Raw genomic sequence first — 19,122 nt, 5'->3', positions numbered from 1 at the left:
TTTTTAGCATTTGCTGTCTCAATATAAGGGCATGAACTTAATCTCCAGAGCTGCTCTGAGAGTTACTTCACCATTTCATTTGATAAAACAACCGTATATCACAAAGAAGCTCAAAACTCTTCATGACAACCTGACAAAATAAAGGTTTGGTTTAACATTAGAGATATATATTACTACAGTAATGTGCTTCTCAAAATATTAATAATAAGAATATATAATATATATATATATATATTATATATATATAACAACAATATATATATATATATAAAATAAGAAATAATTGCACAGTTTTTCTTCTGTGTTTTAATTCAGCAGTAAACCTCTGTCATGCAGCACTTTATTTGCCAAAAAATAAAGTAATGGACCTTTTTCACATTTCTGCTTAAGTTCTGAAGCAGAAGTCATTTGATATCTTCTATAGAGGTGAACAGGAGACTACGTGCAATATATTTCTTTGCATTCCCATTTGCTCAAATAGCAAGCGAAAAACTTGCGGCTTTCAAAAAGAAGAAATCAGAGAGAGATCGATCATGGACCCTACTAATCCGATCGTAATAGGACTAGAAGCACAATCAGAATAAAAAAGTCACAATTAACCATGTCAATCGGAATGAATTGGCTAGATTGGATTCCGATTTCGATCAGATTGTAAGGGGTGGTGTATTCCTTTTGTAATCAAAGCGAGAGGACATGTAAACAATTGATCGGATTGAAAAACGAAACTGGAAAGTACTGCGCATGTGCAGTGACGTAAAAATAGCAGAGGAACGAGGAACGCAAGGAACGAGCTAAACGAGAGTCCCGTCATTATAAAACTCCCCTTTCACTCAACGTCTGTGAAGTGGAGCAGCACAACGTCCCACCAGTCCTTGTTTAGGAGTATCATCCACAGACGACTGTGTTTTAGGTGCGGGAAGGGGCACTTTTACTGCTTTATAAAGTAAGCAGCACAGCACAACAGTTCATGTGCTGATCGTCGCTTAATTAGGACCCGAAGTAGATAAATATCAAGTATGATTTTTTAAACAGTATGCGACAACAGCATGAAACTCTGTATATTCATGCAATGTGCCTATGTCAAAAGAGTAAATCCGATCAGAAGCTTGTGACATATAAACACGCATATCAACCCAATCACTTTATTTAGCGTTCTTGAAATGCTTCAACACAGTCTTTTCTAAAAGAGTCTAGTGATAAATTTTCATTTGATTACAACTGTTTTTATAATAAATGTTAAATCACAAAAAAAAAATATATTTTTTTTTTTACAAAATCTAAACTTCTAGTAAAATCTAGTGTTTGAGTTTGATTCAAATGCAAAATCTGAAAGAAAAAACAAACAAACAAAAAAGCAGTTATGACTGGCAATTCTCTTTTGAGAAACTAGACATCTAGTGGCTAAACCATGGCATTATATACTGTATGAATATTATGTTTCCGGCCACCAGATGCCTCTAATCTTCCACTTTGCATTGGAATTAAAAAACTTTTTTCTATATTTTAACCTTAAATACTATACTAATTGTGTAAGTAATATAAGTATAATAAACATATTAGAAAACAAAATATTATTTTAAATGGTCATTTATGGATCAGAATTATTGCACAAATATTATATCATACCAAAAAAAAAAATCCTCAAAATATTAAATAAGTATTATTGATCTTAAATACAGTACAATTATTCAACTAATACAAAGTTACACTTAACGTGTCCGACCAAGGAGTTTTGTGACCCAAGTAAGGAATAACTAAGGCTTAAACTCAAGAAAAACATTAATGTTGTCTCTTTATAACTCCTCAGAATAAAATGCTACTGTAAAGTGTAGTCAGCGTTGTAATCAGTACACATTATGCATTAATATTTATCAGAAATTGCTGCAAATATAGTGAAACTGTTGTCTATCCTGCCTAAACCTATACAAACTCTGTTTTTCAACAATTCTGATCAATTCCACCAAGAGTGTCCAATCTATGTATAATTTTTTTTTTTTTTTTTTTTTTTTTTTTTAAGGGTGGATTCCATCATGTTGGTAGAAGAGGGATTCAAGGTGGTTAGTGTGGATGCCAGTGACAAAATGCTCAAATATGCTCTTAAAGAGAGATGGGAGAGGAGAAAAGAGTCCACCTTCGATAACTGGGGTAAGTATAGGCCTGTCACGATAACCATTTTTTTTTGTGCGATATACAGATACACAAATAAATTGTATGGAGATTTTTCCATCTTCAGAGTTTTCCCTGACCTTCTTTTTTCTGTAAATTAAGGGTGCACTTTATTGCTGAAAAACACAATCCCTACTTAGCAGTCAGATGTCCGTATGCACAAAGGCACAGATCCCTGAACAAGGCCATATATGCAGATGAACTGTTTGTAGAAGCATTTTTTAAAGGGGTCATATGATGCTGCTAAAAAGAACATTATTTTGTGTATTTGGTGTAATGAAATGTGTTTATGCGGTTTAAGGTTAAAAAAACACATTATTTTTCACATACTGTATATTATTGTTTCCCCTTTATGCCCCGCTTTCTGAAACGCTTCGATTTTCACAAGGCTCATCTCTCTGAAAAGCGAGGTGTGCTGTGTTTGGAAACATATTGTGAAGCCTTGTCCAGCCGGAGCGACGAGACAAAAACATAAAACCCATTATAAACGTGATATAAATATGATTTTTAGTTGTGTTTTCTTTTGGAAGGCAAAAACAAAGTAGTTTCGCTTTCTCAATGGAACAACTTCACACACTGCGGCCTTGAGTGAGCAGAGGCCGGAGGCCTAGAGTGAGCCGCGGTCTAGAGTGAGCCGCGTCTGGCTTGAATGAGCAGAGGCGGGTGGCTTGAGAATTGTGTAGCAGGCGGATTCTACGAAGGAGCGTACCTTGGTCTTGCAGCAACCACATGTGATGACCCCGGGCTGGATGCTGCATCATCCATGGTTGAAAGCCGATTCGGCAATCCACAGTGCAAAGTTGATGTATTTCCTCAGCGACCAGCACGAATCAGCTCCAGGCATGACGAAGCAGATATCAACCTCTTTTGGAAGGCCATACAAAGTAGTTTCGCTTTCACAGCGTCTATACGACATGGTGGCGGCGGCAATAACAATACTGCAACGACAATAAAAGGTATGCCTTCTTTCTTTGCGTGAACATCTGTGCGGCGTTATGCAAATCTTCCCATTTACTGACGTAGATATGTGGGGGCATGTTAGAACAAGGTGTTTCAAGGGGGCGTGGACGAGTGTTAACGTTTATGAAGAATATCTCTTTGGATTTGAGACTTTAGTCTTTGCAACTTCAAAGATCTTCTTTATTCACCAAGAGCTTGTAACACTCCAAAGAGAAGGGAAAATTTGAAATCGCATCATATGACCCCTTTAAATTTGTACTAGCACCAACTACACCACATTATATACGAGAAGCTGCGAAAGACACAGGAGCAAGTGGAATGCCAAAAACATGGTAACATTAATTTTTATGTAAATATAATGGACAATATATTGCGTCACCAAAAACTTTTTTTGGGGGGGGGGGGGGGGTCATGTACCTACAGTATATTGTGCGATAAGTCGATATGACAGGCCTAGGTAAGTGGAGATCTCTGTTTTGAGTGGTTGACTTTACTGTTATGCGAGAATCAGTTAAATGTTTCTTCATGGTCTGGGGTCTTATATATAAACATTGCGTATGCACAAAATGGGCAATTTTCTGTGCACATATCGGGATTAATAAAAAAATAAAATTGGCCTAAATATGTACGCACTGTACGGACATTCTAGACCATGCGTATGTACTCATTTTCCTGGAGTGATAAACGTAATGAAGTAAACAATGATTTTAAACTCTTGTTTTCATTTCGATATATACACATTTACATAAAATATTCAACTCTCATTAATGGAAATAAGCACTGAAATTACATAAAATCATTACACAGAAGTTAAACAAAAATGAAATGAATTTAGACATTTTTATAGTGGATGCACTTGATCACTTTTCCTGTGGCATGCTAATGACAGCGAGGAGTGCTATAGGTGCACAAATAATCCATCTTTAAACTAAACTGCAGATGTTATGAGAAAATATTTTTAGTTTAGTTTAGTTATTTGAGAACAATAATCAATGCTGTGCATTTACTTCGATATTATGGCAGATACTGCTGGATTTAGTGGTCAAACAGTCCATTGTCTGGCTTGGATAGGTCCAGTGATAATAGCTTACTGTACAACCACAGCTGCACGGAGGTGTTGATGTCGTTTGTAGGCATCTCCACAACATTATGAAAAATCCCATTGTATTTGAAGGATACAACTTTAAGAAAATGGTAATTTGCATGTTTCCTTTTTAAAATACTGTGTCAGTGATGCGCCGAGTCAGACAATTGTATTTACACTGCAATATGTAATATAGGCTTAAAATAGCTAAAAGATGTTCACCTTATCAGCAAAACTGCATAAATATAATTTGATTTATATTGTTTAAAACAATTGAAATACTATTTGGCCATTGAAAAAGAATGAGCTGAACTCTATTCTAAAATATTAATCTGAGAACTATTTTACAATTTAAGGATCACATCTACGTTGATTTTTATAAATGAGATCCCTGGTCTTTGTATTTCAGTAATTGAGGAGGCCAACTGGCTAACATTATCAGAAGATGTTAAAAAACCTGGAGATGGGTTTGATGCAGTAATCTGTCTAGGCAATTCATTTGCTCATTTACCAGACTTCAAAGGTAAGAATACCAAACCAAAATATGTTTAATATTTTTACGGATTTATCTATTTAACTACTTTCTCATATTTCACAGGGGACCAGAGTGATCATAAGCTTGCCTTACAAAACATAGCCAGCATGGTGAAACCTGGAGGGATCCTAATCATTGACCACCGTAACTATGATTACATCCTTGAGACTGGCCAAGCACCCCAAGGAAAGAATATTTACTATAAGGTAGTTAAAGACCCACTGAGGTGTACTGCCCTAATTTTCAATGAAACAGGAAATTAGGGCAGGACATATCGCGTGTGTCTTCCCCTTTTAAAAAAAAAGCCAATAGTGTTTCCTTTGTCACAACCACAGTTTTATAAAATAATGCGTTTAATAGATTACCCCTTTAGGCCATGTTTACACCTGGTATTAAGATGCGTTTTTGTCGCTCTGATCACAAGTGGACAACGCTAAAGAAAGGTTTCGAAGAGATTGCCTTCGTAATATAGACACTTGTGATTGAATGCGTTCAAACAGCCACTAATGACTACATGCTCTCTTGCCTACTGATCTAATTCTTAAATATTATGGGACATGAAGCGTGCCAGCCAGCCAGAGTTTAAACTACTGAATTTAAACTACTGCCTACTGAAAGTGTAAATTTGGGTAGAAGGCGAAAAATGTCAAATGTTTTCTTACCAGTCCTGATTCTAATGCAAACCCACAGCGTTCAGCATCATTTTGCAGAAACATATCCAGCTGTCTCCTTTCACGTTCAAATGTAAATATAGAGTAAATCACATAAATCTTGTTTCGCAATATAAGGCTTGGCATTAACGTGCGACCTGTATCCAGATGTTGTCCACATACAAATTAAAAAAGACAAGTGTAAACGCACTTCTGATCTGAATGTTATCCGATCAGCATGTCCTGGTCCAGAGGTAGTTGAGGACGCATTGTGATCGGATCTCAGTGTAATGTTAATGCAATCCAGCCAACGTGTCTGCATTCACAAGTCGACATCATGCAAAACGCCGCCCCCTCTCTTGTGAACTGTCAGAAAAAAAGACGGAGAACACCCGTGTGGAGTGCTAGTGAGACTCCTACACTTATCTTTGATTTGTAAAATGTCCTGTGACTGAAAATACTTTTCAAAAGAAAACCCACCACTTCAGGTTGACTTTGCACAGGGCCATTCTCTGCAGACTTATTTAAATATTGCACGGGAAAGACAGATCCGATCAGTTATCCAGATAGAAAAGTCAGTTGATGTTGTCAATTGTAAGCGCATCATGTTCTGATTGACTGATGATCCAGTCTGCTTGATCAGATCACGGTGATTGCGTGTTAATGCCAAGTGTAATAGCAGCCTTAGATTGAAAGATCAGAAAAAGCCCATACATTCACCTGCCCATAGTCACTTCCTTCAATGAAATCAGGAAAATGTTCGAAAGTGGCTAAAAGTGACTGATTAATACACCTGGTGTAAACGTGAATGTGTCTCCCTTGTTTATTTGTGATCCAATTGGCCAAAACGCATCTTAATACCAGGTGTAAACAGGGCCTTAGAACTACTACTTTTGAAAAAACAGTGATACTTTTCAGTAATACAGTTTGAAAATGCAGGTGCGTGGCACCGATGTTATCTCTTTTCCTCATCATTGCTGTTTATAATGCAGAAGATGTCTAACCATTTGCAACATTTGATTCCTTCATCGCACTTTGAAATACAGCATTCTGTCTAGAATTCAATTGGGCTTCATACATTTTGTTGTCTGTGCTGACTCATGCATCTGATCCACTCTGTGATATCGTGTCTCTGGACCAGAGCACACAGTGCGTGCTGTGGAGGTTTGCATGACTTAATTCACCCCATTGGAAAGCATGTTTAAACTGTTTGAATCACTCCCTATATAATGCAATATATGCCATTTGCCATATATAACATGCATTAGTGAAAACTTCAAAATCATTTATCCGTATTGGCAAAAGTGAGAGACTGTAAGTTTGAATTCTTATATCTTCTAAATGAACATTTTTTTCATGTATTGGAGCACATAAGCTTATAGATATCCTCAAGACTAACATATTCATACTAAAAACGCTTAAGTTTTGTTTTTATGGGGCCTTTAAAAATCCAACTTTGTACTTTGGACCAGAGTTCACTCCATTTTGTTTTAAGAATAGCCTGTAGACTATAATTGTGCTTGGCTTTTGTCTAAAATCTTGCATCCACTTGTTTTATTATTTTTTAATGTCAGGGCTTAGCTGCAAAAATGTGAGAAAAAAAGACAAGTTCTCATAATTATTTTCTCAGCATTCCCTGCCTGAACATGACAGGAATTAAAGGTGCAGTAATGCAATTTCTGAGAAACAGTGTTGAAAAATTTAAGTCAACATGCAAACAAACAATTCTGTGAATATTTGCTAGCTGTCTGTTCTGTTTGATGAAAAAAAATATGTTTGATTTTAAGGCTGTTAAACTAAAAGACTTATGTGAAAGTCCTGTAATTCTGATGAAATATGGAAAAAAATTAGGGCTTGTTTTTCAGAGTGAAAAATTTGCCAGGAACAGTTTTAGAATTTTTATTACGTTAATGTAGAAAATCTTGTGTAATTAGGGGCCGAGCACCGAAGATGCTTAGGCAGCTATTGTATCCGTTAGCGTGATTTTCTTCTTCTTCCGCTGCAAGTTTATGGCAGCACATAGAACCGCTTGCCGGGAAAGTTGTGAAATTTGGCACACTGATAGAGGACAGTGAGAAAATTCACCATAGCAAATTTGGAGTCTCTAACTCAAACTCACTAGCGCCACCACTTGTCCAAAGTTGCACTCATGTTTATGCTTATAACTTTTAAACCGTAAAAAATATTTTTTTCCTCTGAATCCTTGGCTCATGGCGAGTTGAATGAACCCCAAAATTAAAAAAATCGTAAGGTTTACTTTTTTCGATTGATCATAAAACCTACTTTTTCGACTTGTTCTAGGCCATTGCACCAATTGTCACAAAAATTTAACCAGATTATCTTGCTGGCAAAAAGTTATGGAATTCAAGTTGATTCGTCCAACCGTTCTTGAATAACATGCAAAAGAATTCTATGAAAATCACACAAAAATGCATGTGAGGCTATATCTCCGCAACGCTTAGGCATATTGAGAACAAACTTGGTGTGTGTTATAACAAGCATGACCTGAGACTACCTGCAGCATGTCGGCACTGTGCCACCTAGTGGTCAGGAGATATGAAAAATGCATATTTTTGCTTATAAATTCTGAATGGTTGGGCCAAAAATGACAAAACTGGTCTCTTTAGATTCGATGCATCATGCCAAGTCGAATTTTCCCTATGTCAGCCATTTTGGCCGTCGAGCCAATTTAAATTTTGTCATAAAATGCTATAATTTACGAACGCATTGACGTATCATTAGAAAACTCGGTAAGCATCTTATAAATTTATAAAAAATGCTAATAACTTTTGTTTACATTAGCCTATTGTAATGGGACTGATGTTGATAGATTCCGTGGAACATGCCGAGAACATTGATACCAATTTTTGCCGTAATTGACTGAACTTCCTGTCCACCATTTTGATTTATGTTGAAAACCTACTTCTTCGAACTCCTCCTAGACCGTCAGTCCGATTTTCAATAAATTTGACTCGGATCATCTTCAGACCATGCTGGCAAAAAGTTATGTATTTTGTGTTGATATAAGAAACATCATCTGAGGCTGTATCTCTGCAATGTTTTGACATAATTACAGTACATCAAACTATATATGTGTCATTGTCACCTCATCCTGACCATGCCACATTCATTTGGTAACAGCGCTACCTATTGGTCAAGAGTAATAAACCATTCATTGACTATTAATTATTAAATTTCCAAAAATGCTAATAACTTTTGATTGCATTAGCCTATCATAATGAAACTGGTGTCAAAATATTCCTTGGGTCATGCCGTCAACATAGATACCAGTTTTCCCTTAGACATTCTGAACTTCCTGTCTGCCATTTTGATGTATGTTAAAAACTTACTTTTTCGAACTCCTCCTCGACCGTTGGTCCAATTTTCACCAAAATCGAGTCAGATGATTTTCCGACTGTGGTGACAAAATGTTATGGATTTTGTGTCGATCAGCGAATTAGGCACAGTGCCAAACTGCATCTGAGGCTGTATCTCTGCAAATATTTGACATTGATACCAAACTTGGTATGTGCCATTATCACCTCACCCTGACCATGCCACATTCATTTGGTAACAGCGCCACCTATTAGTCAAGAGTAATAAACCGTTCATTAACCATTAATTATTAAATTTCCAAAAATGCTAATAATTTCTGATTGCATTAGCCTATTGTAATGAAACTTGTAAGAAAATATTCCTTGGGTCATGCCGACAACATAGATACAGATTTTGCCATAGTCAGCCGAACTTCCTGTCCGCCATCTTGATTTATGTTGAAAATCTACTTTTTTTAACTTCTCATCAACCGTTGGTTAGATTTTCACCAAAATCGAGTCCGATGATCTTCAGACTGTGGTGACAAGAAGTTATGGATTTCGTATTAATAAACAGAATACTTTTTGTACAGCGCCGCTACAAATTTTAGGCATAGTGCCAAACTGCATCTGAGGCTGTATCTCTGCAAATATTGACATATTGACACCTCACACTGACCATGCCACACTTATTTGGTAACAGTGCCACCTATTGGTCAAAAGTGATAAGCCAAGAAATCATACTACTAGTGGTTGCATTTATAATTTATGATAAAATAATCTTAAAATGGTTTAAATTACTCATTCCTGCAGTTGGTCTGAGGCTTGCTTCTGTAGTGCTTGCCCCCCTTAATTGCTGCTTGCAGCTATATTATAACTTGTGTTTGTCTGTTTGCTGGTTTTTATTGTATTTATTATATTTGTATTTTTTAAATTGTTTTTGCCATGAAAATAGCCTTTGATGCTGACATGGCATTAAATTTTTTTTAATTTTTTTTTTGAATTGAAATAGGATTTGTTGATGTCATTGCTTTGGGTTAATATATAGTATAACATGATCACACTGGACTACACTCTGGAACTGCCTCAACCAGAGGATGTTCAGACTCCACCTGATACAAGGTACTGTGGCCTGAGCTTTTGGTGGGGTCTGTCTGTCTGTCTGTCTGTCTGTCTCTCTATCTGTCTATCTATCTATGTATCTATCTATCTATCTATCTATCTATCTATCTATCTATCTCAAGTTCAAGTTCAAGTTGAGCTTTATTGTCATTCTGCTACATGTGTGGACATACAGTGAAACGAAATGTCGTGCCTCACAGGACCACGGTGCTACATAAATACAGACTTACAGCAATGAAGTAAAACAGTATAAACTTATGCACAACTAACCTACTGACAGATTTTGACTATAAATATACTATATATAAATGTTTACCTATACATAAAAAAATAAAAAATACAAACTATACGAGTGCTTCACATAATACTGTACTATACATAATAATCTATCTATATATCTATCTATACACTACCAGTCAAATAAATGCAGGCTTGGTAAACAGAAGAGAATTCTTTAAAAAAACATTAAAAATCTCCCTGGTAGTGTGTGTGTGTGTGTGTGTGTGTGTGTGTGTCATAAGCCTGTCATATGTGGATCAACTTTCTATGTTGTGTATTTTTAACAGTTTTAATATGAAAAATTACTTTTATATTGATTCAATGAAAAAAAAAAAGTGTCATGGATTTATTGCATTTTGGGGGGAAAATTATAACATTTTATAAGAAATCTTTGAAAATCAAAAGCTGGATTAGAATTTTTAATGTTATTATAACCTAAAGATGCTATGTGAAAGTTTGAAACAGAAAATAGTGATTTTCATCCTGCCATTAAAAAAAAAAAATAATTTTACTCAAATTGATCAAAATGGATTTATTGCATTTTGGAACCAAACTCTTATATATATTAAGGCTGTCAGTTTAACGCGTTAACTTAATGAATTAGTTATAAAAAAAAAAACACAAATATTTTAACGCAGCTAACGCCTGTCCTCGCCCCCAGACATGTACCTCATCTTACATTTCATACAGTTGACTGTTGACAAATATGATGCAGGGCAACAGTTGCATAAATGCAGTTATCCCATAAAATTCAAGATATTGGTGCAGAAATGCCCCTGTATGTGTTTTTGTCCCATTTATATCATACGATATCAGTACAGAGCAGTATCATATTAGTGCTGATTTTTTTTCCACAAAAAAAAAAAAAAAAAAGGAATTCTGTCTTCATTTACTCTCGCATCCATCGTGTTGTTTCAAACCTTTCTTTTGTGGAAAATAAAATAAGGCATTTTCAAATACTATAGAATACCCTTAAAGGGAATTTGGTATTTTGATATTTTGTATTTTGGTAACAAATATGTTTTGGATACCAATGACTTTCATTGCATGAACAAACTATATGTTTCTCAAATGATTTTCTTTTATGTTCCATAGTTTATGTTAGGCTGTCGTAGCCTAAATGTTTATGTGTAATACATTTTTTTTATTATTATTATTATTAAAATATTTCTAAAGCTACAATTTGTAATGTCTACTTGATACGTTCTCATTTAACACAAAAATATATTTAAATAATGTTTTGTGGGTATTTTCACTAGATTAATTAATCAAAACATAATGTAATTAATTAGTTTAAAAAAATAAATCAAGCCCTAATTTATAATATATATATATGTGTGTGGGTGTGTGCAGTAAAATTTAATTTAAAGAAGATTTACATTTTTTCATTGTCATTTTCAATGACAATTTGGGGGTCAGTAACTAAAGTAGTTACTGTACTACTAGTAGACTTCAGTGCATCTCATCCTCATGCACTGCATCAGATTTGTTGGTTCTTGCTTTAAGATGCTCAATGATTACTCAACATGATTCATGTAACCTTTTCTTTATTAACCATCTGGTTAAAGAAAGGTCAATACCAAGTGCACCACAAAGTGGTCATCATGGTATAAAAGTCAGAGTTCAACTCAAAATGTCAAGGCAAAACAGCATTCTGTGTGAATAGCCCATCAAGATTATCAATATGGGGCTGGGATTTGATTCCATCAAGGGGAATTGACTTAAGACCCTCTTTTAAATTTCTGAGGTAATACTGATTGGAAGCTTGCTTCATTTCTGTGAACAGTTTTTTTTATTCCATTGCGTAATGGTGTTCATCACATCACCTAGAACATTTTTCTAACAACTTAGTGTTATGTTATGTCATGCTGAAGCATTTAAATTGTTCTACATGTGAGCTCATATAGCTAATACTTACCTTTCAGTGGTGTTTGTTGTCACCATTTTATTCTGTTGTTCTGCATGTTGAACTTGTCCAAAATGCAAGCTTCTGACAAATATTGCGTAGCTTACGTATTAGACAAGTTTTCAAAATTAATGTGTGCTTTAATTTAGGAAACTAAATTAAACCAAAACTAAACAAAATCACAAACACGGATATGTTCTACATGTCTAAAGTGTCTAAAAGTGTCTTGTAAACTCTGTGATTTAGTGTTACAGAGTGAAAATGACTTATGTTGTACACAGTGGAAACTTTTGAGTGGCACTCAAACTACAAAAAGAGAAAATACATTTATACAGTGGTTATAGATATGAATCACCCCCCTTTTAAAATAATCAAATTTTGTTGCTTTGCAGCCTGAAATGAAGACAGGCACAGTTTTTGTTTTATCCAGCTGCATGTACTCAGTACAACTTAAGGCCCCAGTATACTTCAAACGAAGTTCATTTTCATTCTTCGTTTGGGGGCAAAAAGAAGTTCAAAAAGCCTGAGCAACAGTATACTGTTTCCGAACTTTCCAACACCTCCGTGCTGCTGGAGGCGGAGTGTAAATTAATGTAAACGTGTCGAGATGCTCGCGCATATCCCCTAAACAAAACAACGATGAAAGGAAGAAGTGTAGGCAATGTAGGTGTGAGATGGGCCCCAATGGTTAGAATATTATGGACGAAAGAATAATGATTAGCAGCAGTTCAGAGTCAAGTATCATGTTTGCAATACAAAAGAACCATTTTATTTCCATAATCAGTCCTTTATGGGAAGTGTGAATGACTCATAGTCTGAAAACTTTAGCATGATGTGGAACGAATATTGGAGTCATCTCAATAACACAAACCTGTTTGTTACTTTTATTTTATCAGTGTCCATTTATTTTATTAAACTGGATAAATTATTACACCTTTTTATATTTTATGTGGTGTCATGATTTGATAAAAACAACGGTTTATTATTGTATGTTCTTTTGGCATTTTATTTATTGTTACCTTTTAAATTTGCTTATTGAAAGAACAACAAAACAGCAGCAGCAGTATGGTGTGACATTTATTTGAAACACATGTATTTGCTACCTTATATCTTTACTCTTTCCTTTCATTCTTTTCATGGCTTTAGAAGACTTGCATCTGATGTTTCTCTACATCACTTTTTGCGTAACTCTGGGTCATCAGCACCAAGCTTCGTTGAAATTTCTTTCTAGGAATTAAATGCTTTCTCTGAATCTTTAAATTCTTTCCGCAAGCGATTGTACAGGTGCAGATATACAGTATCTGTGGCGGCTCATCTATTCGACACTCCAGTGTATTCATGTTGCTAGTGACTTGGAGATGCTGTTCTCCTGAATGACCTCCGCTGAAAAAGAAACGAATTGGGGAAAAAAACTCTCACATCAAAGAAGGTGGAGTTTCAGAACACACCTACCGATTGCGTAACCGCCATAGGAGGCAAAACGAACTCCCCCAGAAAGTTTGCTTTGGTCAGCTGTTTTGAACTGCCAAAACAAACTCAAAACGATCTTCGTTTTGGCCTGATTTTGTTCAAAATGACATCATATCAGTTCATTCTTTGATTACATTTGAAGTATATCGGGACCTTTATAACATCCAAGTAAAAGATATAACATGCAGAGTTTCAGGAGAGACAACCACATATAAATGCAGAGTGAATCCGCTAAAATACCTGATGTAGTAGATTTAATGTGGTAGCAGTTCAGGTCGCAGTCTTTATTTCAAACTGGTCAGGTCAGGTACAGAATTAAATTAGTGCTGCTGTCAGAAAAGGGGACGGCTGTTCTGTTAAGTTCTGTGAGTGCAGGTTCACCAAACAGCATCCATGCAGGACTCTGTCCTCTGCTGTCTCTGAAAAACACCAGAAGAAAGATGCCTAGGTCCCTGTTCACCTGATTGAACATGCCATAGTCCTGCTGCAGGGAGGTATGAAGACTGCAGATGTGGCCAGAGCAATAAACGGCAATGTCCTTTGTGTAAGATGGTGCTACATGAAGACAGGAAGGACAGCTGTTCGTATGTGTGTCCCCAACCTCTCTTCAGAAATATCTGGGAACTAAGAGGTGCAAGTAGGATAACATCTCATAGCAAGAGCTAACAAATCTGGTGCAGTCCATGTGGATGAGATGCACTGAAGTACTTAAAGCAGCTGATGGCCACAACAGATACTGTTACTTTTGATATTACAAATTTGTTTGATTTCCTTTTGAGTTACACAAATTAAATATATGAAGAATGTTTCAGCTGTTTTGTCCATACAATTAAACAATAGGGGCATGAAGATAGCATAAAGTAATCAATACTACACCAGTTTTCTGAAGTGATATGTTCACTTTGTATGATGAACAGAACAAAATGTAGTTGCCATCATGGTTTGGTCACCCAAAAGTTTTAATTCTGTCATTATTTACCAAACCCATAAAACTCTTTAATTCCCCTTCAAAACAAAAAAATTAAGATGGTTTATATATATATATATATATATATATATATATATATATATATATATATATATATATAAAACCGGAGAAAGTTCTGTCCCTCCATTAAAAGTCTGTGTCTGTTTTTACATCCATTTGCAGTATATTTGTCCTCTCCATCTCTAACTGTACTGAGCAAGAGCAATAACCACAGTGATGCTTGCAAAATTGGCAAAAACATTCATCCATATATTATCTAAAATACAGTATGCACAATCTGCAATAATACACCTGTCCCACAACTTTGCCGGAAGGAACATGGAGTCGAGAATAATCGAGAGAGTCTTTATTAATCCAACACAGGGGTAAATCCAACATGGAACACAGGAGGAAGACACATGTACTGACTTGTAGACCCGACTGAACAAACATGGGTTTTAAAGACAGGCTAACGAGTGACTAAGGAGACACACCTGGGAACTAATCAGACACACCTGGGAACTAAAAAAATCAAGAAGGGACAGAAACTGGGTCACACAGAACATGGGGAATGGAACACATGCAGGGAAAACACAACATTATGAGTGCAGGGGTGTGACATTACTCCCCCCTCTCGGAAGGTACGACCTAGCACCGTAGATACAAGAGAGGGGTGGGCGGAACTGATGTCGCCGGGAGGCCGCGCTGGAGCTAGAGCTACAGAGGACTGAGGTGGAGCCGAGGGGATGAAGGAGCCTGACGGGCCACGGCGGAGAGGAGGGAGCTAGGAGCCATGGTGGAGCCAACGAGCCGAGGCGGAGTCCAGGCCTCGGAGGCAGGAGGCGGAGGTGAGGGAGACTCAGATCAAGGCGACGCTGGAGGATGGCAGTCCCGCGGAGCTTGCACCGCAATGATGTTGGGCTCGGGAACAGGAGCCCATCCTGGGTTTAACTCGGGAACAGGCACTGGAGAATTGGAAGCCCCCTCAGGGCTGGACGAGGAAACCAAGGATGAAGGAGGACCGGATGGGACCAGCGGCGACATTGGAGAGAGGAGAGGGGGCAGTTCATCCTCCAGTGCACATTCCCAATCTGTAAGATACTCCTCGTTTTGGCACTCCATAGTCCGCTCACCCTCAGCCACGATGCAAGGGGGGCGGAGCTCCACTCCGCCATCACACTGTCCACGGTTCTCTCCCTTGTGGTCGGCACTGTAGCCGGCTCTTGCACCTGATCTGATGGTTTGGGCTCTGGCTCTTCGTCATCGGTGGGCTCGGGCATGCGCTCCGCACATCGGGGAGATGGTGGGCTGGGCTCTGGGTCCTGAGTGGACCTGGCGAGATCCTCCATCGGGCAGATGGTGAGATGTGACCCGTTTCACATCAGAGTCCACTCCACAAATGCAGCGAATTCCTCCCGAGGACCATCTTCGGACGTTCACATCTTCTGGCATTATAGAACACGCAGAGCACATCGTCCGGGTAGCTGGTGATGTTAGCTAGCAGTAGGAACTGTCTCGTATGGTCCTCGAGAGAACGTCCTTCCTGCTCCAGCAGGCGGAGAAGGAATTCGGGGCGAAGGAGGGAATACATGGACACAACACTACAGAGAAAAAAAAGGACTGAGGAAAAACAGGAAAACAAACAGAGGGTAGACATGCAATTGAAACTTTGTTGGTCGGGTCTTCTGTCACACTAATGTGCTGGAAGGAACACAGAGTCGAGAATAATCGAGAGAGTCTTTATTAATCCAACACAGTGGTAAAGCCAACATGGAACAAATGGGGAAGACACACGTACTGACTTGTAGACCCAACAAACACAGATTGAACAGACATGGGTTTTAAAGACAGGCTAATGAGGGACTAAGGAGACACACCTGAGAACTAATCAGACACACCTGGGAACTAATCAATCAAGGAGGGACAGAAACTGGGTCACACAGAACATGGGGAATGGAACACAACACAACATTATGAGTCCAGGGGTGTGACAACACCATCCTGTTATGCCATGCTTTGTTTATACATTTAAAATAATAATAATAAAAAGATAAGCCTTACATTTATGAATGATTTGTCTGATGACTGATTAGATTTTGTGTGCTAAGTGGCAAAACAATTAGTGCATCCCTAGTACATTAAAAATAACTTCTAGTAAGCAATTAAGATAAATGTAATTTAATTGCAATAAATAAGTTGCTCACTAAGTACTCAGAGTCATGGCTATCTAGATTTTAGACACAAAATGGTTGCTGAACGGTTCTTTCAATACCTCATAACTTGAGGTTTTCACTGAACTGTAGCTGTTTTTAATTAAATAAGTGGTGTGTGTATCAGGAATTGTTTGTACATGATGTAACATGCATGTTTTTAAAAAGTTTTCTTTTCTGTCTTGTAGTAAATTCCGCCTGTCATACTACCCCCATCGTTTGGAGAGTTTTAAGGAGATTTTGAGAGCATCGTTCTTTGGAAAATGCGAGCACAATGTATATGGAGACTTCAAGCAATACAGCCCAGGGCAAGGAGATGTGCCCTGTTATTTCATTCATGTGGTTAAAAAGACTACTTAAAGCCACATGTATTCTGCCATTTTATTTCATCTTCACATGGAAAAATGGTTGTGAAAATTGGTCTGTGCAAAAAAAACTTGACTGGGGCTTGCATGACAATACAACTGCAGGGAGTTATTTTAGTTCTTTTTCTTTGAAACTGAAAATGTACCTCATTTGAACTGGTACGAGGTCTACATGATCTTCTAATTATTTCCCTCATGCTTAATTTGAATCAATATCTTTTTTCTCTTTTTATTTACTCTTTCATGTTACACATTCTTAAGCATGAACAATATACATATACATTGTACTTTACAGAACACTGCTGAGAGCATGTCACACAGAATGTGTTTTTGTGTTCCACTGTGCTGCTTAATTGTTTTCTATGTAAACATGCGCTAGACCAGGGGTAGGCAACGTCAGTCCTGTAGTGCCGATGTCCTGCAGAGTTTAGCTCTAACCCTAATCAAACACACCTGAACAAGCTAATCAAGGTCTTCAGGATTGCTAATGCTGCGTTCCAGGCAACCCGTAATTCGTGTTTTTCCAGCCTTCTACCCGTGAAAGTGCACTGGAACGGCAGTCAAACCCATGACTTCCCACCCGTGAACTCGTACTAGATCGATGTACTCCGAGTTCGGAGCTCTGACATCACATAGCCCGCGAAACAACAATGGCAGCCCCTAAGGATAATACTGCCTATGGATGCAGTGTTTATGCAAATGGTACACGGTGTGAAATATACTTTAGTACAATATAACATTGCAATAAAATTAATAATCTAGCTACAATTCCTTGCGCTCAGGCAGTTTGGCTTGACTTGCCTGGAACGCTTAAGCATAAGGCTACAGATAAGTGAAGTTTTTTTTTCAGGGTTGGAGCTAAATTTTACAGGACATCGGCACTCCAGGACCGACGTTGCCTACCCCTGCACTAGACGGATGTCTTTGTCCATTGACCCACATGTCAAATTACAGAAGTCAAAATAAAAAAAAAAATAAATGCATAAAAACCTCTTTATCACCCCTGAATATTAAAGCATTATGGAATATGCTATGTAATATAAACAGATAAATAAGAATGTTTGTGACACAAGTCCGCAGGTATATCCATGCTATTCAGACTAACAGCATTAATCATGCTGTAATATTACTTTTTAAAAACAATCAATATAATTATTTCCAGTTACTCTGTTTCGAACTGTGTGGCAAAAATAGACAAAATGGAAGTAGCAATTCATACTGTGTGTTCGAGAAACTAATGTATTTGAAAAATACATTTTTGTTTTGTTAATAATTGAATTGCTCACTTATAAAGACAGTTGTTTCCAACTACTGGCTTAACATTGTAACCTGAAGAAAGAATCGTTGAAAAATCCTTAGCAATTACATAGTCAGCCTGTTTGGAACATGGTGCAAACACAGTTAAACAAGATGATACAAACAGTTTAAGTAAAAGTGTGATTAAGTTCTACATTAAACTTCAATTCACACATACAAAATGAACCATACACAGTATAAATATACCCATACATATATGTGTATTACTAAATGTTCAGACAAATACATATCTGCAAATACATGTCTTTCAAAAATGATTTTAAGTTCTGATTCTTTACTGTTTTTCAGGGTGATTTATATATGCACTGGCTGATACATAGTCTAATGATCTATAGGTATGCAAACATTAAAGTTTACTGAACCTGTTTTTTCCAGTGTTCAAACTGTATTTTCTTAAACATCTTATTGCATTTTTACCACTGTTTCTTTAGGTTTGCTCATTGAGGTTTGTAAGGCTTTATTTTATTTTCCTTCGTGTGTGTTGATCCATATCAAAGTCCTTTGACACTCACAATGTCAGGACGGTCTGGTGTTGAATTCCAAAATAAATGCCCTCCAAAAATTAATATATAACCTTCTCCTTCTGTGTCCTCTGTCCGTTAAAAAAATAACAATAAGGATTGCTTAGTTAGGGTTTAAAAGACTATTAATATTGAGCAATTAATATTAATTATTAATAAATTAATAATATTCAACTGCACTGACATAATCATACCTCAACCTCCATTGCTTTCAATAAGAAACCTTTGTCGTCAATAGACAGACACGAAGGGCAGG

The 19,122-nt window shown here is 37.0% G+C and overlaps 1 protein-coding gene across 1 annotated transcript in view; it reads left to right on the top strand.

The window, feature by feature from the left end:
* The window catches only part of LOC109106984 (glycine N-methyltransferase-like), a 39,945-nt gene extending 21,034 nt beyond the window's left edge, over positions 1–18,911 (top strand). Inside the window, 5 exon segments of the mRNA XM_042774584.1 lie at positions 2,018–2,145; positions 4,620–4,733; positions 4,809–4,951; positions 9,722–9,831; positions 16,852–18,911. Coding sequence (XP_042630518.1) covers positions 2,018–2,145; positions 4,620–4,733; positions 4,809–4,951; positions 9,722–9,831; positions 16,852–17,023 — 667 coding nt within the window. The 3' untranslated portion in view covers positions 17,024–18,911.
* The last annotated feature ends 211 nt before the right edge of the window (positions 18,912–19,122 follow it).

Source organism: Cyprinus carpio, chromosome A17 (genome assembly GCF_018340385.1).
Source record: "Cyprinus carpio isolate SPL01 chromosome A17, ASM1834038v1, whole genome shotgun sequence".
Taxonomy (NCBI): Eukaryota; Metazoa; Chordata; class Actinopteri; order Cypriniformes; family Cyprinidae; genus Cyprinus; species Cyprinus carpio.
The sequence above is the reverse complement of the archived record's forward strand: the minus strand, read 5'-3'. Positions and strand labels throughout refer to the sequence as shown.